At 60.0% G+C, this 23,161-nt stretch overlaps 1 protein-coding gene across 3 annotated transcripts in view; it reads right to left on the reverse strand.

The window, feature by feature from the left end:
• CHID1 (chitinase domain containing 1) overlaps positions 1–23,161 on the reverse strand; it is a 28,636-nt gene that overhangs the window by 2,157 nt on the left and 3,318 nt on the right. For 2 of the 3 annotated variants that reach the window (XM_045558545.1, XM_045558543.1), the window contains exons 1-10: positions 21,814–21,852; positions 20,932–21,085; positions 19,676–19,825; positions 19,029–19,161; positions 16,931–16,975; positions 16,096–16,202; positions 15,450–15,511; positions 13,708–13,800; positions 6,776–6,877; positions 5,996–6,151 (exon numbers count right to left, since the gene is read on the reverse strand). In XM_045558545.1, the coding sequence (XP_045414501.1) occupies positions 5,996–6,151; positions 6,776–6,877; positions 13,708–13,800; positions 15,450–15,511; positions 16,096–16,202; positions 16,931–16,975; positions 19,029–19,161; positions 19,676–19,825; positions 20,932–21,042 (959 nt within the window). In that variant the 5' untranslated portion in view covers positions 21,043–21,085; positions 21,814–21,852. Of the gene's footprint in view, positions 1–5,995; positions 6,152–6,775; positions 6,878–13,707; positions 13,801–15,449; positions 15,512–16,095; positions 16,203–16,930; positions 16,976–19,028; positions 19,162–19,675; positions 19,826–20,931; positions 21,086–21,813; positions 21,853–23,161 lie in introns of those variants that run through there. The other variant, XM_045558544.1, reaches the window with a different exon arrangement.

Consider the following 23,161-nt stretch of genomic DNA (forward strand, 5'->3'; position numbering starts at 1 on the left):
TTTCCACGTATTGATTTATGACTTTACCTGTAACCCCTGTCTTCCTGAAATGTATAAAACCAACCTGTAACCCAGCCACAGTGAGTCCACTTGCTCAAGGCCTCTTGGGCATGGCTCTGGGTCATGGTCCTCAAATTTGGCTCAGAGTAAATCTCTTTAAAATTAGTTTACAGAGTTTGGTTTTTTTCCCCCTGTTGACAAGGGCTATGCGCTCTAGATTCAACCCCTTCTGCCACCCGTCTGTCACTCAGTGCTGGGAGGTGACAGACCCAGGACAAAGGGATGGGGGCCCTCCACTCAGGGGAGGACACAACGTAGGCTGGAAGGCACCCAGTGTGGGTGGCAGATATCCTGTGGGGAGAGGACCTGGCTGAGAGTGTCGACGGGCGGTGCATGCGGTGGGGTGTGCGTGGGGGTGGGAGCCGTCTAGCTGCTCCCCCGGGGCTGCAGGGTGGCCGCAACTAATGAGTGAGATTTCAGCTAGAAAAACTTGGTGCCAGCAGCAGAAGGCGAGAGCAGAGGGTGAGGAGAGGTGTGTACGCTGACACTGACACTTCGGTCACTGGAGCTTGGGAGGATGGCACAGGGATGAGGACGATGAACCCCAGCTTCCAGGCTGGATGGGGAGGACCCCACAAGACACCCGCAAACCGGTAGCCTGTCCAACCCTGTGCACACTGGGTGCAGTGAGCCCGTGGGCTGAACTGTGTGTCCAGCGTGGTCGCTACCTGGCTGGGGCGTGGCCACTACCTGGCTGGGGCGTGGCCATGGGGGACTGTATGGATGGGAGGGGCTGAGGGGAAGGTCCTCGGGTGGGCAGGGGTGGCTGGGCCCACAAAGGCGGCAGGTCCATGGGGCAGGGCCAGACTCACCAGGGCAGAGGCGGGCCAGGAAGGATGTTCTAAGGAGCTGTGGCCTTGGCCCTGGCTGGCAGCACCCTCTCCACCTCAGACACTCAGGTGGAGGCAGGACTGCTGTCCACTCTCGGAGGGGACTCTGGCATAGTCTGGGCCAGGAACCTACCCAAAAGGCACTGGCAGTCATCAGACATACAACTTCCAGTGGCAGGGGAGGGAGCCTGAGTCTGTGATCCCTGCCCGTCTCCCTCAGTCCCTCTCCCTTCAGGGCTCACCGGCCAGGATGAAAGTGGGGGTGCCCTCCCTGCCACATGCCCTTGAGGTGGGAGCCACGGCCGTGCTGCGCCAGTGCTCTCTGGCTGGCTGGGCTGCTGCAAGGACGCACATGAGAGTGAGTCCAGACAGCTGGTTATTTATTCCAGCCTCGTGAGAGGTGCCCTGCTGAGCTGGCATCTGTGCTGCCACGCCGACTGACTGAGGTGAGGCAGGGCTAGGCCGGGCAGGAGCTCTCAGCCATCCAGGCTGGGACCTGGGCGGGGGCACCCCAAGGGTCCTGCAGGACCCAGCTCTCTCCGTACAGCTGCTCCCCTTGTGTGGGCCCGAGTCCAGGCTGGAGCCTGCGGGGGGCCCACACCCCTCCTCTGTGCCACCCAGGCCCGGGGGCATTAGCAAGGGCACTGTGGGCGGGCGAGGAGGGCGGGTTAGCAGGGACACTGCTCAGCCAGGGTGAGGACCTGGAGGCAGCACCTTTCTTCCCTGGTTGAGGTGCTCCCAGACCCCAACACATGCAGAGCCAGGAAGCCTGAGGGCAGACTCTGCATGTGCCCTCGCGTGCGCACGTGCACACACACACACACATGCACACTCATGTACGTGCCTTTGCAATCCGAATTCCTTGCCCCCCAAAGCCCCCAGCCCTTTCTCAGAACTATCAAGGGTGGGTGCTGACTGCCTTTTGCGATCGGACCTGGGCTGGGTGTGCACTGAGAGAACAACAGCTCTTCACCTCTCAGACGGTGTTACGGGCCGAGCTGCACCCCCCGAATTCTGCTATGGTTTGAAGGTCCCCTCCAAAACTCATGTTGAAACTCAAGCCCCAACGTGGCAGTGCTGGGGGGCCTTTGGGATGTGACTGGGTCACGAGGGCTCTGCCTCAGGAAGGGATGAGCCTGTCCGCGGGTCAGCGGGCCTCACGGAGTGGAGCCGAGGGCGCAGGACGGGGCTGGCAGTGAGCACTTGTGGCCCAAGCCGCCAGGGACTGCTCCGAGTCCCACCAGCGAGACGCCTCCCACCAGGTGTGGCCTCTGGGCCTCGGATTCCTTAGCCCCTGTAACTATAAGGAATGAATGTCTTTTCTTTCTATTAATAAATTACCCGGTTTCAGGCACTCTGCCAAAGCAACCGAAAACAGATTAACACAAAGACCAAACCCCCAGTAACTCAGAGTATGGCTGTTATTTGGGGAAAAATGTCTTTAAAGAGGTGATTATGTTAAAATGAGGTCATGAGGGTGGGCCGTAATGCAATAGGACTGGTGTCCATATACGAAGAGGTGACTGGGACAGACACACACAGAAAGACGACCATGTGGCGACACAAGCAGAAGGCGGCCGTCCGCAAGCCATGGAGAGAGGCCATGGAGAAACCAGCACTGCCAACTCCTGACCTCAGACTTCCAGCCTCCAGGACCCTCCTGTCCCGGCCCGGCTGCTCTGTGCCCTGTGCGTGCCGCAGCCCCGCCCACCACAGCCATCGCAGACTGACACGGATGGTGACTCAAGGCCAATACCTTGTCTCCCTTTCAAAGGCCTGGCTGAGGCGAGGCCACCCTGCAGGCCTGGGTGGGCAGAGCCCACGGCCGGAGTGGAGTTAGGGCCGGGCACACGGGGAGGCCTGTTTCCTGCTGGGCACAGGGGCCCTGGGCTGACTCCTCTGCAGCTGGAGAAGGTGTCCTCCAGCTCCCGGCTGACCAGCTAGCAGGTGCCTTGGCCTCATTCCTGAAGATGCCAGGGCCTAGTCTGGGAGCCCAAGCTCCGGCTGTGCTTCCACGTAGCACTATGTCAGGGATGTGGGAAGTGGGGCACAGACGGGCGCCAGCCACGCTTCCAGATTTCTGGGACTCTCAGTTTCAGAGGATGGCTGTGGTGGGGTGGGGGTGCAGCACAGAGCAGCCTTGACCAGGACAGACGGGCGGGGGTGGGCAGGGTGGCCAGGCGCTGGTTACCTCACTCTGCACTGCCCCAGGGCTAATACCCCAGGGGCTGATCTGCACTCAGCACGGGACTGCCCCCAAGGAGCAGGGCACCTGAAGGAGCCAGGGCCTGGGGCGGAGCCCTCACCTGTGCATGGTCACACAGCCCCGTGGCTGCCTTCTCACTAACCCAGCGGGAAATGGCAGGTGCTGGCCACCGAGGCCTGGGTGCTCCCTGGCCTGCCTGCTGCCCAAGCCATACCCAGGTCCTCCTCAGCCAGTGTCTCACTGCACCCCCGTGGCAGAGTCACGCCTAGTTCAGTGACACAGCGCACCTAGTGCCAGGGACCAGGAAAACAGCCGGCATGCCAGGCCTGTGCTGGGCCCGAGGACCAGCTGTGTGGACACAGAGGTGTGGACATGGAGTCGGGAGGAAAGTCCAGCAGGACCACCACTCCCTACCCTCGGCCTGGAGCACGGCCCCCCTGACATCCCACCACGAGGGGCCCAGCGGAGGGTAGCCAAGAGAGGGGTCTCAGGCCTTCTGAGCCCTCAGAGCAGGAGGAGCCAGGGGCCACGGGGACAGCTGGCCCAATACACTCTTTTACTGACCGCCATGGCCCCAGACCCGCGGGTCCAGCCAAGGGCAAACCAAGTCATCGCTGCCCCTCCCCCAGGGCCAACCCAGGGGAAGCTCCGCCGTGGGGCCTGGTCTTTGCTCACACACACTGGGGTGACGCGCACTGCGCCCCTCACAGAGGGCAGCCAGCGGGGGACCCGCAGAGGTTTGTGAGGACACCAGCCTCCCCGCAAAGGACCAGGTTCTCCAGAAAAGTGAGGTATTAAACTGTTTCCAGGCCGGGCGTGGTGGCTCACGCCTGTGATCCCAGCACTCTGGGAGGCCGAGGCGGGAGGATCGCTCGAGGTCAGGAGTTCGAGACCAGCCTGAGCAAGAGTGAGACCCCGTCTCCACTAAAAGTAGAAATAAATTATCTGGCCAACTAAAAATATATATACAAAAAATTAGCCAGGCATGGTGGCGCATGCCTATAGTCCCAGCTACTCGGGAGGCTGAGGCAGGAGGATCACTTAAGCCCAGGAGTTTGAGGTTGCTGTGAGCTAGGCTGATGGCACGGCACTCACTCTAGCCCCGGCAACAGAGCGAGACTCTGTCTCAAAAAAAAAAAAAAAAAAAAAAAAAACTGTTTCCAAGTACCTGATCTGCACCCAGAACAGAGGTCAAGACAGTCTAGAGGAATGCCAAAATGCCCCATACCCAACGAGGCAAGATGTGCAACGCAGCGTCCAGCCCGAGGGTACCAGCCTCACAGAGGCAGCAGGACAGGAGCCCACGGAGGAGGAAAATCAGCCTGTTGACACTGACCCAGAACAGGCCCAGATGTTAGAACCAGCAACAAGGACATTAATCAGTTATCATAACCGGATCCCCTACGTGTGAAAGTAGGGTAGAGACATGGAAGATATAAAACAAATCCCGAGATGCGAGAATTGTGACATGTGGAATGAATCCGTTTTCCCTCCCTCTCTCCCAGTTCCTTAAAAAACAAAAAGGAAAAAGAATCCAAAAAGGTAAAATGTGTACCAGTGAACTGCCAGACAATTCAGCTAACCTCATACACACATGTGTAGCCCACAAGACAGAGGACAGAGGAGAAACAGAAAAAATATTTGAAGAAACTGGCCAAAATTTTTCCAAATTTGATAAAAAGCATTAATATAAACGCAGATTGAAGAAGCTCAATGAATACCAAGCACAAGAAACATAAAGACGCATCATGATCAAATTGCTCAAAACCAACAATAAATAAACTCTTCAGAGCTGGGGTGGGGTACAACACACAGGAGGAACAAAGGCAACAATAACAACAAACCTCTTGGAAAAAACCCAAGTGAGAAGTCAGTGAGGCAGCATCTTTAACATACTGATGAAGGCCGGGCGCGGCGGCTCACACCTGTGATCCCAGCACTCTGGGAGGCCGAGGCGTGAGGATCACCTGAGCTCAGGAGTTTGAGACCAGCCTGAGCGAGAGCAAGGCCCTGTCTCTACTAAAAATAGAAAAATTAGTGGGCGTGGTGGTGTGCACCTGCATCCCAGCACTCTGGGAGGCTGAAGAAGGAGGATCACTCGAGGTTAGCAGTGGAAGACCAGCCTGAGCAAGAATGAGACTCTGTCTATACTAAAAATAGAAAAACTAGCCACATTTGGTGGCGCATGCCTGTAGTCCCAGCCACTTGGGAGGCTGAGGCAGGAGCATCGCTTAAGCCCCCCGGAGTTGGAGGCTGCATTGAGCTAGGCTGACGCCATGGCACTCTAGCCTGGGTGACAGAGTGATATCCTGTCATAAAAAAAAACAAAACAAACCCAGAATTCTATAGCTCCCAAAATATCTTCCAGAAACAAAGTAAACTAAGGCTGAAAAGAAATAATACCAGCAGAACCACACAGCAAGAAATGGTACAGGATGTCCTCTGGCAGACGAAAGGACACCACAAGGCAGGAGCACCGTCCCAGATGGCAGCTGTGAGCAGGTCCCCGGCCCAGGCCCACGTGCTGCAGGTGGGGCTGACAGGTGGGGGAAATGCAAGCCCCACCCCCGCACAGAGGTGGGGATGGGTCTCCCCAAACCCAGCAGCTGCGTCCAGCTCTCACGCACACACTGCCAAGACCGATGCTCCCAGGACCAGAGACACAGCACCATAGCTGTGCCCTCTGCTAAAGCATTGGTGCTACAGGGAGGGTGGTGACCCCAAGTGGGGGCACTGACATAGGACCCACGGCTTCCCAAGCAGCCCACACCTCTGACCCTGTGGTCCAGGAGGCTGAGGGGGCTGGACCCTGCACTCCCCTGACCCTGGCCTCAACTCTTCTCCCCACGCCCACACCCAACCTCCATCCCAAGCAGGGAAGCAGGTACCCTGGGCTCACCTGGCCCCAACGACGGGCTCTCGGGCGCCCTTTGAGGACGAGTAGTCCACACCGTAGAAATTGAGCCCCAGGAGGATTTTGCTCCGCCACTTGGACTTGGGGTCCAGGACCTGGACGCAGGCTCGGACCCAGGACAGTGGTGCGTTAGGGCCAGGCCTGCAGGGGAGAGAGTGGGTCTCAGCAGCAGGCAGGACACCTGGCACCTGACCATCGTCCTTGGGAACGTCCGCCACGGGCGCATCCTCTGTGCTGCAGGCGACATCTCTCAAGAGTTGGGAAGGACAAGGAACAACTGGCTATAACCGGCCGTCAGCAAGGTGGGCCAGGCCCCGGCACCTCCCACCGGGACCCGCAGGGCGCCCCACACTCGGGGCAAGGCACTCATGTCCCCAGAGTGGCAGACAGGAGTCTGTGACACGCAGCCTTCTGGGGCCTTCTGCTGCACACCTGCCTGTCTGCTTCGCACAGCCCTCCGGAAGCAGCGTGGCTCAGGCCCAGGCCCGAGGAGGAGCAGCAGGCAGCAGTGTGACTTCGCCTGTCCCCCACCCCGGCCCCCCAGCCATGGCTCCACCCCAGGCAGGGGCCCTCCCCAGAGGACCACCTACAGGGCACAGGGCGGGCAGATGCTGCCAGCTCCCACCTGGCAGATGCTGGGCCCAGGGGAGGTAATTGTCGGCCTGAGCCACAGGGCCCACAGGAGCAGGGCGTCTGCCCGGGAAGCCAGGTACAGGCGTGCAGCTGCTCGGAGCCCCCGGCCAACCCTGCGGCGCCCACACTCACTGCTGTGCTGTGGAGTAGTCGTAGGTCATGAGGCTGAAGCCGTCTAGCACGGGGGCCAGCTGCTCAAACTCCCTGTGTGTGAACATGCCAGTCTGGTCGGTCCTGCAAGGACATGAGTGTGGCCACCCTGGGCTATCACGCGTGGCCCTGCCATGCCCCTCCCCAGCTGCTCCAATCCAGCCACCTGCTAAGCCCGGCAGGGGTCAGAGCAAGCTGGCTGTGGGGGCTCCCGGCCCACACTCCTCCCTCCCTCCCCTCTGGAAGGGCCTTGGGTCACCGTCCCCTGGGATGGGGACAGGCTGCAGCTTGGTCGGGGCCACGTTCCAGGAGCAGGTGCTGCCTGATGCCCTGCGTGCGCCACAGGGGCCGGTGCTGGGGGGACAGAAGGCGGAGCTTGTCCTCCCATCAGCCCTGTGGCCTGGGCGCCCTGCTGCCTGGAGCAGGCCCACCCTCCAGGGAGGGCAGCAGCAGCTGTGTCCCTTCTCTGGGACACAGCACCTTAGAGGATGTCACTGCCTGCTCTACCTGAACTTGTCTGGCTCATGGTTGTGCCTGGCTGGCCAACGTCCCCTTGGGGACCAACGTCAGTCCCAAGCTAGCCGGTGACTGCTCTTCCTCCTGCCCGCTTGGCACCCACACCCGAGTTCACGCAGACACGATGCTGACGTGTCACGTGGAGAGGACACATGGGGCAGGCACGCAGCCGCAGGGAGACACTGGATGGGGGAGTGAGGGGTGTCTCAGGATGCTGTGACGAAATGCCACAGACTGGGTAGCTTATGAACAGCATTCACTTCTCACGGTCCAGTGTCCAGTGAGGCTGGCTTCCTGGCTCAGCTTCCACTGTCTGCACAGGGTGGGAGGGGCAAGGGAGCCCTGTGGGGCTAACCACGTTGGTGAGGTCCCACCCTCACGACCTCATCACCTCCCAAAGGCCCCATCTCCCAACACCATCACCTTAGGGGTGAGGGTTCAACATATGAGTTTTGGGGGACACAAGCATTCAGACCATAGCAAGGGGTGACGGGGACACGGTCACGGGGCCTGGAGGCCTCTGAGAGTGAGAGGCACAAAGGAGGAAGGGAGGGGAGACCTGGACGGAGAGCCTCCCCCCCAGTGGCAAGAGCAGCATGAAGTGGCTGAGGATGGGCCACTGCAGAGCCGGGACCACCCAGACAGAGGCAACAGATCCAGACCCCAGGAACGCCCCCTTCCAGAGGTCTGCACCAAAGCCCCCCCGGAAAGCAGAGCCAGACCCTGGGCCCCAGCCCCAAGGCCCACCCCAGCCCAGGCCTGCATGGGCCTCAGCAGAGCCAGGAAGGACGAGCACTTGGCCCCAGGGATGGTGCAGGGCTGGGAGGAGACCCCCCACCCCAGCAAGCGGAGGGGCACCTACTGCACGAACACCACAAGGACGGATGCTTGTGTCCCCCAAAATTCTTATGCTGAAGCCCTAACCCCCAGTGTGATGGTGTCTGGGTGTGGGGGTCTCGGGGGTGATTGGGGTTAGAGGAGGTCATGACCATGGGCCCCTGTGATGGGGTTAGTGCCCTTACGAGGAGACACACCAGAGAGATCTCTGCCACGTGGGGGAGGACACAGCAGAAAGGCGCTGTCTGCACCCAGGAAGGGCCTCACCAGCCCTGCTGGCACCCTGACCGCAGACTTCCCGCCTCCAGACCGTGAGAAAATAAACTTCTGGTGTCGAAGCCGCTCAGTCCATGGGGCTTTGCACGCAGCCCAAGCTGAGATAAAAGGGGGTGGTGTCGGAGAACGTTTATCAAGTCCTGCGCGGGTTAGCAGGGCCCACCAGATCCTATGCACGGGTGACGACGTGCCCACAAGTTCCTCTCTGAGCAGACGGTCCACGTCACGCCACGCGTGTCTGCGAGCACGAGGCAGCAGGTCCTCTGACAGCCAGCTGCTGAAGCCACTGCCACGTGTGCTGGGCTCGGCCCTGCTCTGTCTCAGATGCTGGCTCCAGGCACACGCAGCCTTCGCCAGGGGTCTCTCTGGCACGGAGCTCTCGTCCACACCCCCATGGCATGTGGCATCCGGATAGTCGGCCCGTGATAGCCCTGCGTCGATTCTGGCCCAGCCTAGGCGCACACGAGTGGCACACGCTCCCCCGTGGCTTAACCTTGCGTTTCCCTCGGTACTGACGGGGTCAGGCCTCTCCCCGCTGCCCCTTGGCTGTGTGCGCGTGTCCCCCACGTCTCGCCCTTCAGCTCCCAGGCCTTCTGCCCAGCTCTCTCCAGGGTCACCGCTGTCTCACGGCTGCGCTTCTCTCCCTCCCTCTCCTGCCTCAGCCAGACGCTCACTCGCTCTTGCTCAGGGACGTGGGTTCAGCATTTCTCCCAGCAGGAGGCTCATCTTTCCCCTCCTTCGTGGTGACTTCTGAGGCATCGACATTCGGGTCACAGTCCTGCCTGTGGGAGCCACCCGTCCCCATGTGCACTGAGGCTCTGCGTTCTGACTCGGGTCCTCGCTGCACCGAGGAACGCAGCGCTGACTCCCCGACTCTGCGCCCCCCTCTTCAGTCTCAGTGGCAGCCCTGGCAGGAGAAGTTTCCACCCTCTGGGGGCCTGTCCCCTGACCCATCCCCTCCCCTGCGCCCACAGCGCGCTTCCCAGGGTGTCTGGCTCCCTGAGCCCGCGCTTCCCACGCTGTTGTCAGACACACAGCTGTCTCCATAGCCAGCGTCCACGGCGCTACCATGCCCCGGCCCCTCTCCTGGGCACACAGCACCGCTCACCCGTTTCCCACGGCTTCATGGCCTCATCCACACCAGGCACTCCTGGCAGAGCCGGCTTCACCCGCGAGGCTCGGGCAGGTGTGGTCACATGTCCAGAATCTGACTCCCACCAGCCACAGAATGTGGCACAGAAACCGTGGCACGTCCCCCACACCTCCACCAAGTCCCCAGGCAGGAAGCGGTTGTCCTGCTGGCGTCTGTGGCTCCACACGGTGCCCTCAATGCAGCGTGTCCACATGGGACAAGCACAGCCTACACTGTTCCTCTCAGGTCTCACGGAGCTGCTCACTGACCCAAAAACTACTGCTATAGGCCAGGAGCACCAACTGTGGCCCAAAGACTGGGAACAGTCAAGTTTTTATTTATTTATTTATATTTTATTTTTTTGAGACAGAATCTCACTCTGTCAGCCAGGCTGGAGCGCAGTGGTGCCATCAAGCTCACAGCAACCTCCAACTCCTGGGCTCAGCCATCCTCCCACCTCAGCCTCCCGAGTAGCCGGGACTGCAGGCACCACCACAACGCCCGCTAATTTTTCTGTTTTTAGTAGAGATGGGGTCTCACTCTTGCTCAGACTGGTCTCAAACTTCTAAGCTCAAGTGATCCTCCCATCTTGGCCTCCGAGTGTGCTGGGATGACAGGCGTGAGGCTGGGAAAGGTGCCAGGCTGGCCTTCATGTTTTTAAAGGATTGTAACAAAACAGCAACATGGCAGACGCTGCCCAGAGACAGGAGGCGCCTCCCAGTGTGTTGCCCACCAGCGGGAGGGAGGGATGCTACCAGGCCTGTCCCCACGGCTCTACCTACCCCTGTCCACCTGGCTCTGGCCCTGCGGACCCCCTGGGAATGTGGTGCCCCTTCTCTGACCCGTGGCATCTGGACAAGAGGGAGATCTACACAGTCGAGAGACACAAGAACAGCTTGTCACGGATTAGGCCCAGTGTGACTTCTGATGAACAAGCTTCACTGCTCACGCTGAAAACCTCACGCTCAGAATTCAGGTCTGAGGAAGGAGGAAAGGAAAACAAACATGGCACAGGCAGCCCCCTCATGTCTCAATGGGCCGGCCCCAGGCAGGTGGCTGCAAGGAAAGAAAGTGTCCACTCAGCCTCTGACCCCTGGCTCCGACTCTGCTTCTGTGTTGCTAAGTGCTGTGGCAGCGTGCTCTTTGCTCTTGGGCCTGGGGGTGGCTGCCCAACCAGCTGCCACACACCCTCCGCCCCGAGCCACCTCTTCCTTCCAGAAAGTGGGACTGGAACGACACCCTGGGCAAGGGCCTGGCCAGGTCTCTCCAGCCACGTGGGCCCCTTCACCCTAAGACCCTGTAGCTGCCACAGGCTGGGAGAGGTGCCCCGGCAGCCTCCAGAACAGTCTCCTGTCAGACACCACAGGGCCCCCCGCCCTCCTCCCACCTTACTGCTCCCGTGGCAGCACCACCTTCTCCTACGTTCTACTTCGGACCTCTCCCAGTCCCCCAACCCTGGGTGCCCTCTGCCCCCCGGCCCCACATGGGGACGCCTCCCTCTCCCATCGCTTGACTGGCCACCATCTCTGGGCAGCGTCTGCATTGTTGAAGGGTCAACACCAGGCAGAAGGACACAGGCTTGATGTCAGCCTGCCCCACCTCCTGGCCGAGACCTCACATCCTTCCTACCCTGTAATCCCTGGGGTCGTGTCACTGGTGTCTCAGTCTCCATCTGCCTCAGACTCATCTCCCTGCTGCTGACCAGGGGGTGAGCCCAAGCCCATTTCTGACCAGCCAGCCTCCAGGCAGACTCTGTAGGGATGGCCCAGGTGCGGCCCACAGTGACCACTCCCTGCCAGCCACACCACCAGGCCCCGCACGCACATCAGTCCCCATGCCTAACACAGACGTGGCGTCACTGTCCACACGATGTGCCCACTCCAGGGTGCCCACACCTGCCCCCCTGCCCTGTAGCCTCAGGAGTGGCCCTTCCAAGGATGGCCCCACCATCCGGGGGCATCTAGGCAGCTCCCCTCCCGCTCTGCGCGGACCTATCAGAGGCTTCTGAACCTGCTCCCCACGGCCCCAGGTCACCTGGGCCCCGCCTGCTACTGCTGCCCCTCGCCTGCTCAGCCCTGGCGACCTGCTCCCCCACTGCCCGCGACAGTTGGCTGCTCCGCACGGCAGCTGCAGGGTCTCCAAAACACCAGCCTCATGTCCCACAGCGCTCCACTCTGCCCACTGGCCTGCACCCTTCAGCCCTCCAGGGCCTGACACTGGCCCGCCCACCTGCACCAGGCCTACCATCCCCCACGGAGGCCTCAGCACACACTGCTGGCACGCTGCCCGGCCAGCCCCAGGCTGCAGGCAAGACAGACGGGCAGAGGCCTCTGAGCGGAGGTGCTGCAGTCTGCTGGCGCCCTCCTGCTCATCACTGTTGGGCCTGCCCCAAACCACGGAGGTTGGAGATGGTCAGAGACGCAGCCAGCCCACCTCAGGGTGGACCACTGCCCATGACAATGCCAGCAACGAGGGATCAGCAGGGCCCGGGAAGGAAACCAGCCCTTCTTTGGTCCCTGTGATCACATCCCTGATCCCGAGGGGGACCCAGTAGCTGAGGATGCCCAGCAAACACCAGCGGCTGACTGGAGACTGACTCCAGAGCTCTGCTCGCAGGAGCTGGGGTACAGCACCACCACACACCTTGGGGACAGCCCAGGGCACAGCCTACTGGCCCCGCAGGCCTCGGAGGTTTACGCGGTGGCAATGCCCTGGGTCCACTGCTGAGGCTGCGACCTCGTGAGCAGGGCTTAAGGTCAGCATAGCACCTCAACTACCAGCCACCCAGCCCCAGGACCAGGCCTCGGGGTGTGCAGTGCCGTGGCAGAGCAGTGGGGGTGGGCCCCCTCCCCAGCAGCTGAGTTAGGGCTGCCCCTGTTTGCTGACAAAGGACACAGTGAATTTGCATTTGGTGACTGAGATGCCCTCCCTGCTGCACCTGCACGCGGACCTCCCTCCAGAGGCTACTGTTCCATTGCCAGCGCCCCCCTGGAAGAGGCAGCCTTCACGAGGTGGAGAGAGATGTCCCACTGCACAAAACGCCAGCAAGCGGCGAGTACCAGGCTCTTTGCAGCTGCTGCTCGTCAGCCAAGGCGGGAGGAGGAAAAATACAGATGATGAAACCACGTGCCCTTTCCCCAGGCCACAGGGCCTCCTCGCCGGCAGGGCTGAAGGCCCAGGGTGGGTAGCCAGTCAGCTGAGTGCTGCCCTTCTGTGCAAGTCTGTCTGTCTGTGCCCTCGGGCCCTGAGGTGTGGCCACCCACATGCGGCTCATGCCCACAGTCTCCACCTGCCACTACCACTGGACACAGCCTGAAGGCTGCAGACATGAGGGAGGGGCTGGCTGCTCCCCTTCTGAGTGGGAGGCCGGGAACCCAGCATCCACCTGGGGGGTGAGAACTGCCCCTCGGAAGCTGGTGGACACTGGGCAGAGCCCTGGGACTCCCACCCCAATGCCTGGGATGCTCCCAGCCAGGCCCTCCGCCTGGCCTGCTCCTGTCCACTCGGCCCCCAGGTCTGCTCTGGGTTCTCATGTCCTGACTTGGAGCCCTCTCTGTGCCCAGCACAGCTGAGACCCTCCTGGCTCCTTGTGCCTAGTCACTGTGCCTCCCTGCTGTGGGGCCCAGAAGAGCCGCCCTGCAGGGCTGGGAGGGCTGAACGAGCCCACTCACAGGAGAGGCCCAGCCAGCCAGTGGCCCCTGGACTGTGGCAGCCAGGCCCCACCTGGCCTAATCTCCCGCAGGCGCAGGGGGTGTAAATTTGTCCTGAAGCACCAAACGCCTTTGAGCTCCAGGGCCTCTACTGAGTCATGCTGACCGTGAGTTTAAGACTCCAATTCTCAAAAACAAGATGTCTCAGCACAGTCTTCAATGTGTTTGGGCTGAGGGACAGTCTTCAACCACTAACAGGCGAGAACGGGCGAGGCTGGTTGCAAAGAGACCTCCAACCTCTGGGTCACACACTGTGTGTGCAGCGGCCACAGCTTCTACACAGACAGGGGTGCGGTACAGTTTGTGCTGGCCAGATGAGCAGAGAGGGCCTGGGCCCTGAGCCAACACCCTGTGCTGGCTGCCCCGCAACCCCAAAGCCCTTGACACACTGAGAAAGACAGATGGGGTGGGGGAGAGAGAGAACACAACCATGTGGCACTTACTCAGGCGTGACAGCAGGCGGGATGGCCAGGATGACGAGCAGCCGGGCCTGGTGCAGCGCTTCGGCCAGGTGGGTGAGCATGTGTATGAGGCCCCTGAAAGAACCGAGACACAGGGTCAGCCAGCGCCAAGCGCCAAGCGCCAAGCACCACCCAGAGCCCTGTGGGGCTCGACACCCACGGCCTCACGGACGGGGTGAGGCTGGTCCTCAGCCGGACACCCTGCTGCAGGGAAGGCGACAGCCCCTCTAGGAAACTCCCACCCCACCTCTGGGTGTGGTCCCAAAAGACACAGCAGCCCTGCGGACCCTCTGCCCCACGGGGCCCACCCACAACCTGGCTAAGCCTGCCCTTCCCATGCCCCAGGGTCCCCCTAGAGTAGGAGTCTGTGCAGTACCCCCTGGGACCCCAGAAAGAGAGCCCCAAACGACCAGAGACAGAGCCTAACGTGCCATGTCATGCTCCAGACCCCTAAGCACAGCAGGAAAGGAAGGACCCCAGTGATCCAGGGCACTTGAGGCCCCCTGTCCTCCCTAGGCCCAGCATCGGCTCTGCAGGTGGCAATATGGGCACAGCCCTTGGCAGGTGGCAGAGTCTTGGGGCAGCCTGTCCTCATGCCTTGGCAGCTGGCCCTGCATCCAGAACTTTCTGGGTACCAGAGGCTGTCATATACCCAAACGCCACTTAGAGGTGGTGGTCAGGAAGGGTGCTGCCCGTGTGCTGAAACACCAGAGCAGAACGAGGCTCGCCCAGGTGCTGAGGAGCTCGGAAAGCGGACCCCACCTGGGGGACCCTCCCATCTAGCCCGTGTGCTCCCATGTGGTCTGCAGGTATCCGCGACTGTCCCGAGGACCACATCAGACCTGAGGGCCAAAGGGGCCCACGGCCACTCTGTGAGGGGCCCAGGAGGGAGCCTGCTTCCACCTGCAAGCAGGGCCCCGGGGTGGATGTGGAGCCGGGCAAGGGCTGCAGGCCTCTGGGCTGCACCACCTCCCCCTGCCTGGATGCTGAGGACGGCATCAGACCCCACCCTGGGCAAGGGAATGGCCCCTCTGCCACCTTCTGCAGGGCAGACACTGCACTTTGGCAGAGCTGGAGGAGGTGAATCGGCCGGGCTGCTTGAGCAGGACGCAGGAGAGGCCGCCTCTCAGGGCCGAGGCTGTCCTAAGCTGGACAGGAGGAGCTGCCGGCACCCCCCTCACCCGCTCCTTTCCTGGTCACTCTGGCCAAGCGGAGTGGGAACCCACGAGTGTCGTGGTGGGCTGGGCGCCCACGTAGCAGTGAGGAGGGCTGAGGGAGCACAGGGCCACCTCCCTGTGGGCCGCGACAGCCTTGCCCAGAGGATGCCACAGCGGTCCACACCACAGGGCCCGGCCGTGCCAGGCTGACACCTTCTTGACATCCCCAGAAGGCTCCTTCATGCTTGCTGAGGAGGTTTCTGCCTACGCCCAAGCCCGGGCTCTGCTGCCAGCGTCTAGGCAGCCCTCTCTTGCCAAGTCCTCGTGGCAAGGCTCCTCGCCTCCCTTTACCACCCACAGGGAGCGTCAGGGCCAGCCGCCTGCCCACAGCCACACTAGCTCCTCTGAGCAGGTCTCCATCCCCATGCTGGGTGCAGGACTGTGGGAGGAAGGGGCTCCCAAACGGGGCTCCCTGTCCCATCCCCCGGTCCTTTCTCCAGCCTCCTCCAAACACGGGGGCCAGGGGCCAGGGAAGCAGTGAGCAGCCCCGCCCGCCCCCCCACTCACACATGCTTCTGGCTCAGCAGCTGGCTCCAGACCTCCACCACAAAGCCGTCAAAATGCTGGTTCTGAAAGAAACAGGAGCAGGTGAAGAGGACCTGGAGGCACAGGAGGACGGTGGAAAGACAGACACGGAGCATAGCACCTCTGCCCACCTGGCCAGGTCACGGACCAGTCCACCCAGTCACTCACGAGGCAAGACCTAAGCCCGTGTTGCACGGCCAGAAGTCCCTGCCTGGAGGAGGCAGCATGGGGGGGGGTCCCCACAGGAGCCGGGAGCAGAGAGGCCAGGGCTCCCATACTTTCCCCACCCCACCCCGAGGGGCCTGAGGGCTCTCCCCTCCTGTGGCCTAGATGTCCCAGCAGCCTGCAGGGATGGGCCCCTCTCAGGAGGGCAGCAGGCAGCTGGGCTTTGCCCCAGGAAACGCCCAGCAGAGCAGTCTGCCACCCCTGGGACCTGTGGGGGCCAAAGGGAGTGAACAGTGGCCTGAGCGGGGCTGACGCTGTCCTCCCAGGAAGAGTGGGCCGCACCAGAAAGGCCCAAGGAGGAAGCCAGGCAAGAGGAGCCAAGTGCTGGCCCTGCAGGAGCCCCTGCCGGGGGCCGGCGGAGCCCACCTGTGCTCAGAGGCCCGGGGCAGTGCACAGGTCTCACCTTTGCCACCTGCACCATGGCCCTGCTGAGCTCCTCGATCTCATCCTCGCTGTCCAGGACGCTCCGGAAGTCCTCGTAAGTCCAGTCCTCAAACAGAAGCCGGGGCACTGGGTGGGGAACAAAATGCACAGAAGCTGTGGCTGGGAACACCCAGTGACCCTCCCCAGAGGGCATCCCCTCGGCCTCCTGAGTGGAGCAAGACTACCCAGTGACAGGCAGGTGGCCGAGGGGAGCCCTGCGGCCCGGCGGCTGGCGAAGGAGGGGTTGGGGATGGAGTGAGGAGGTGCTGGCCACACTTCTGCCCCACACCCGCCATCCCCAGGCCCCACTCAGGCCTGCCACCTGCCACCAGGCGGCCCTGCAGCCTCTCCCTCAGCCTGCTCCCCACTTCCCAACCCCCTGCCCAAGGCTGCTCCTGGACATGGGGACTCATGTTCCTACCTCGCCAGCCAGCCACGAGCTACGGGGGCACAGATGGGGCAGGGTCAGCGCCACCCTCAGGTTAAGCTCAGAGCCTGGCCCCAGCTGCTTGGATAACACTTGTCGGGTGAAGGGAGGGAAAAACGGGAGGCAGAGCAGTGTGGCAGAGCCGCTGGCCAAGGCGGTGCTGGCCTTGGTGGGCCATGGCCTGGGTGGGAGGGAGAGCCCGCGAGTGCAGGCCGGGGCCAGCCTCGCCTCGGAGCAGCTGTGCTTCAGCAGCACAGTCTGGACGACCAGGAACACAAGAAGACCCTGGCCCACTTGCCCAGCCACAGGGAGGTCAGAGGTCATGCCATCCGGGCCTCCATCCCCTGTGGCTGGGGTCGCTCCCAGCTTCCAGGCCTATCGGACCTACCTATGCGCAGCCCCTTGGTGTGCTTCCTGACAGCTCGCATCCACCCTGTGGGACATGGAGGGGACAGTCAGCACAGGGGCACGTGTCCTGCCAGAAGACCCGGCCCATCTGAGGAGGAACATGCGGCAGTAGGAAAGGGGAGGGGAGGCTGGCTGTGAGAACCCAGCTCCTCCTTGGCCCTGGGGCAGCCCTAAACGCCACCTCCCGGCCCTGCAGCCTCCTCCTCCTGGCCTGCAAAGCAGCTCCGAGCTTGCCCTCCCTGGGCTAGGATGCCTCAGAGCCCATGGCTGGCCTGGGGGACGGGTTGCCCCAGGGGCCTGGGGAATGTCAGGGTGTTTCTCTGAGCTGAGGGGCAGTCGGAACCCACCAGGTCCTGACATTTGTCAACACACTCATCTTCCCACAGTTCTTTCAACATCAGCACCAGGGAAAATCGCTCCTGGTCCTGAAACTCGAAGACTGGCTAATACTTCTCCCGCTACTCTCTCTGTCGGAGACCCAGCGTGAGGCTCAGCCGTGTGAACTCAGGCACGTTCCTTGGGGATATGCCATCAGAAAGCAGCCCCCCACCCTGAGCCCCACCCTCCTGAGCATCACTAGGGGAGGAACAGAGGGGAGCCAGCAGTCTGTGCGCTTCATAGCCTAGAAGCTGCCGGAGTGACCTTGGGGCCCGCCGGGCACACATCTGTGGACAGTCTGGCTGGGTAAGGGAAGGCCCATCTCATGACCACCGGACCACTGGGGCAGAGCTTTCCCCACCACATAACAGAAAAACTGTGCCAGCCTGGAGTGCTCAGCAAAACTGCTACAAAGTAGATTAAGCGAATACCAAGATAACTACTGGGGGTGGGGAGCCCAGCGCTTTCTTGCCTTGAAGCAGCTGGCTCTGACCAGTCCTGACTGCTTTAGCTGTCCTCCGGTGCAGCGGCCCCCAAGCTTTTTGGCACCAGGGACCAGTTTCATGGAAGAAAATTTTTCCATGGATGGGGTGGCAGGGTAGGGTTGGTTTTGGGGATGATTCAAGTACCTTACGTTTATTGCGCCCTTTATTTCTACCATTATTACATTGTCACTTGTCACTGATAGAGTTTTGATATGAGTCTGCAAGCAATTGATTTGTTACGGTCTCTGTGCAGTCAAACCTCTCTGTTAACGATGATCTGTATTTGCAGCCGCTCCCCAGCACTCGATCACCACCGCAGCTCCACCGCAGAGCATCAGGCATGAGATTCACACAAGGAGCCACAACCTAGATCCCTCACACGCACAGTTTACAGGAGGGTCACAGTTTACAGGAGGGTTCCTGCTCCTGGGACAATCTAATGCCACCGCTGATCTGACAGCAGGTGGAGCTCAGGCGGTGATGTGAGTGATGCGGAGTGACTGTAAATACAGATGAAGCTCGGCTTGCTCACCCACCACTCACCTCCTGCTGTGCGGCCCAGTTCCTAACAGGCCACTGCACAGGACGGGTCCACACCCCGGGGGCTGGGATCTGCAGCTATCATGCCCTTTAGCTAACGGTAATGCTGAAATCGCCACCTAGTGGAGAACTGTGATATTACTAACATGACAGGTAACATGATGGCACACAGCGATGGTTCTGTGCACGTACGTGATTTGTTTCACTGTGAACAGATGATGACACGTCGCTCACTGGGAAAGGACTGAAGGCAACACCACACCTGACTTCTCAAGCTGGACTTGTCTGAGTCATTCTACGGCCTCTCAGCTCCTCAGCTTGATGAGCGGTTTTTCTATGCCATCCTGGGATTTTCCCAAACACTGGCTGGATCATTCTGAGGCATTGACCTTGCCCTGCAGAGGGTCCCACAGTGGGGACCACCTTTCCAGGCCCTACTTGCCCTCCCAACCTGCATACCAGCCTGCACCATGGGACACCTCTCTGCGCTCGGCCAGGCAGGGTGACAGCTCAGGCTTTGGTCATTACACTCACATCATACCCATACTCTCACACATACTCACAGAGTCACGTTCAACACCCCACTCTCACTCACAGTCACACACACCCCCACTGTCACACTCACACTCTTCTCAGCCCTTAGGATAAGCACAGACAAGCAGGAAGGACAAGAACCTTGGTCCACATCGTGGAGGCCCGTGACCTCGAACATTTCACGGCCACGTCTCTTTAGCTGCAGCCAGACTGGTGAGATATGTGTGAACTTGCTCCCAAACACCTTGGTGACATCGTAGCCATGGCTGTTCCACTGGCAGAGAAAGGAGATGTCAGATAGAGAACAGGTGAGCATGCATCTACCTCACCATGCTGCTGCCACTCGGCCTGCTCTGGACGTACCCAGGACCAGCCGGCCTGTATACACAGCCTCTCAGCCTGGGGTGCCCCTCTCCTACTCTGGACCAGCACCCACACAGCCTGGGATCCAGGCCACAAAGTCCCCTTCACCAGAAGGGATGGCAGCTCCTCTTGATGAGCCCCACTCTGAGCCAGTGCACATGCTGCTGCCGCTGGCCACTGAGGCCAGATGGCCCGACGGTCCAGCAACAGGGTCACCTGCAGCAGTCACCTGCTGCCATGAGCAGTGAGCCCCTGGAGAAACCCACAGTACCCTTCACTCTGACATCTCTAGGACAGCATCCCTTACTGTGGCTTCACAGTTGTGGCAGCCGGGGAGATCAGCACCCAGGCCCCATCACCGCCTGGCCAGCCTGTCACGGAGGCTGGGGCGGCGTCCGAGCCTCAGGACCTCCCTGTGCACCTACTGGAGTGACGTAGCCCAGCACGTCTCCAGTGAAGTGTCTGTCTCGGGCCCTCGCTGAGCAGTAGCTGCGATGCTCCAGAACCACGTCCTCGGCTTTGAGGTCCGTCACCACCAGACCCCGATCTTGGACAGGCTTATCTGAAAACTGACTCTGAAATTAGAGGGATGGGGAAAGCCATCAGTCATCTGTCCTCGGCGCAGAACACGGCACCCTAAGCAGCAGCAAGAAGTCCCTTCCATTTGGCCAGCAGCTGTGTCTCTGCATCGACAGGGCCGCTGACCTGGGACACGGCAGGCACTGACGTTCAGAAGGCTCTGGCCATCAAAGAGCAGACGGTGGCCGACTGTGAGGGGCCGTTCCCACCCTTGCTCTGGGCTGGAAGGCAGGTGTGGCCTACGGTGGCTCTGTCCACTCATGTGAGGATGGACAGTCAGCACCAGCTCTGGCCATGTGGGTGCCCCAGGGCCACACACAGTGCTGGCCAGATAAGAACATGCCAGGTACACGCCACCTCACTGGCCAGCTGCCACCTGCCACCTCTTTCCCAGTGTGAGTCTTTCCACGCCCTGTGAACACAGCTCCCCTACCCTGCCTCCGCTCCTTGAAGCCCTCCACCCGGTTCCCTGTTCTGTCTACACCCAGGGCCTGGCTGATCTTCCCCTTGACACCACCCACTCCCTGGCCTGGCCCCAAAGGGGCTCATGAAGGACAGAAATGCCACTGCAGGTGTTCTCTGCAGAGCGGCAGGACAGGGGGAGTGTCTGCCAGTCTAGGACCAGGTTCCGGTGACAACTCTGGCCAGTGGCATGGTGACTGCTGGGGCTGAGGGGTAGGTTTAATGGGGACCCACCCTTGAGTTTACAATCCCCAGGACCACCCCAGAACAGCTGGAAGACCACAATGCAAATATAGCTCATGGCCACGAATATTAAAGATGCAATGATGATGATGGGATGAGGGTGCAGGTGTTGAAAGCAGGTGGAAGGTGGATGTCAGCACAGAGATGGGCCCTGAGTGGGGCAGATGGAGATGCCAAAGAACAAGCCACCAATCCTCAGAACCGGGCTCCAGAAGTTGCTCACTCAGAGACACACCAGCCACCCGCCCGCCTGCCCACTGCTGGCTCAGCAGCCCTGTGTGAGGAGCCAAGCCCCCCAGCCTCCCAGCTCACAGGTCCCAGCAGGCAGGAGGGAGAAGAGTGTGATGGGTCAGCCCTTGGCTAGTGTGGTCACCTCAAGTCCCCAGGCTACCCCTACCTTTTCCAGCAGTGTCTTTGAGGCAGCTTTTTTGGCATCTGACTTTGACAGGGTAGCGTCCACAGAGCTGCAGGCCAGAACAAGCCACAGGAGGTTGAGCGGTTTCTGCATGGTGCATGTATCACAGCAGGGTCCAACCTCCGGGTCCAGGGGGCTGCAGGGAGAGCAGAGCACATGGAGACACCCAGCAGGGAAGTGCAGCGTGGGCAACCCCCCTGCTGATGGGAGCACTTTCTCCTAACAGGGCCTGGGTCCCCACGGCTCCAGGATGGGCCTCAGCCATCAGGACAGAGCCCTGCAGCTGGAGTGCACTCTCCAGAACTTCTGCCCTCCCCCCCCACAGCTGGACCAGCAGCTCCTCAGATACCAAGAAAGGAGCTTCCTCACCGCCGGCCACAGAGCCCTGTCCCCACTGCCCAAGGCTGCCCTGATCACTGCTGGCCATCTGGGAAAACATTGGTTCCCATCTCGCCTCAAACCCAAAGAAATCCTGGCCATGTGTAAACAATGGAGCCACAGAAAATACTAGAAGAAAATGTGGATATCTATTTATGCAATGTCAGGATGGAGAAGGCTTTTCCAACTATATCAGCAATACGAGAGATTATGAAACAAAATATCCCTAGAGTTTACTACGTAAAAATGTAAAACTTTCATTTAGGAAACAAAAAAGTAAACTTAAAGAAAATAAACCCCCCAAAATATTTGGAACATACTTGACAATGGATTTTTACCTATAATCTATCCATAATATGCAAAGACATCTTACAAATCAAGCATAAAAGACAGAGCTGAGGTGAGTGGATCTCTCGAGGCTGGGAGTTTGAAACCAGACTGAGTAACACAGCGAGATGCTGTCTCTACAAAAAATTAACAAATTACCTGGGTGTGATGGCTCGTGCCTGTAATTCTAGCTTGGGAGGCTGAGGCAGGAGGATCACTTGAAGCCAGCAGTTTGAGGCTGCAGTGAGCTATGACTGCACCACGGCACTCTAGCCTGGGCAACAGAGCAGGACCCTGTTTCAAAAAACAAAAAAAACCCAACAAATGAAAAAATAAAAGACATGTATTCCAATAAAAAAATGTCCCACTATAAAAATAAGAAGGGGATGAGGCCAGGCGTGGTGGAGGGAGGCAGAGGTAGGAGGATTACTTGAGGCCAGGAGTTTGAGACCAGCCTAGGCAACATAGCAAGATGGCATCTCTACAAAAAATTTAAAAATTAGCAGGGTGTGGTAGTGCATGCTTGTAGTCCTAGCTACTTGGGAGGCTGAAGCAGGAGGATCACTTGAGCCCAGGACTTCGAGGTTACAGTGAGCAGTGATCACTGTACTCCAGCCTGGGTGACAGAGTGAGACCCCAACTCTAAAAAAAAAAGAGAAAAAAAGAAAAGGATGAGAAGAGGTATCTGAGCCCCAGAAATGAGCAGCTAACCCAACTTCACCAGCGATCAAAGATGTTAAAGCTGGAACAAGACAATGTCCCCACCCGAGTGTTAGGATTCAAGAGAATGAGGACATCGTGAGGACCAGGGTAAAGCACTTCTCCACAGCTGTTAGTGGGGATTCAAGTTGGGAAAACCTTTTTGGATAAAAACCTGGCCATAAATATTTTCCTTCACTTCAGCTTGGGGGACTTGGGTGGATGCAAAGACATTACAAAACGGTATTTTCGCAGCCCAGTCCCGCAGAAGAAAGCATGTAACAAGACATGCTAAAAAGTAAAGGAGCAGCCTACCTGCAATTACATAATCATTTTGTTTCTTCTCTTTTGCTTTCTGTATTTTTGATTTTCCTGCACTGAACTTTCATCACACAATTCATTTTTAGGCTCTAGAGACCTCCCCACGCTCCCCACCCCCGGCAATTCTGTCCTCTGGTCTTTCACGCAGGGGGGCAGCTGAGCAACAAGCACAACCCAGCAAAGCTGTTGGTCCTTCATGAGGCTTCAAGGTCAGGTGTGAAGAAGGATGTCCACCTACAGTCTCACGCCCTGGCAGCATGCACCCCTCCAGACCAGCGGAGGGCCCACACTGCCCAGGCAGAGGCAGAGGAGCTCAGGCTCAAGAGGCTCTAGAAACCCCAGCCAGGCAGCCGTGCCCTGTGAGAAGGGGCTGTCAGAGCCAGGCCCACCACGGTGCCCACCCTCCCATCCCAATGACCTCCTGGCCAGGAGCCCGCTTTCCCCTCCTCTCAACCTGCCTCCCTTTGCCCTGTCACTTCCCTGGGTG

This window comes from Lemur catta, chromosome 7 (genome assembly GCF_020740605.2).
Source record: "Lemur catta isolate mLemCat1 chromosome 7, mLemCat1.pri, whole genome shotgun sequence".
NCBI classification, from domain to species: domain Eukaryota; kingdom Metazoa; phylum Chordata; class Mammalia; order Primates; family Lemuridae; genus Lemur; species Lemur catta.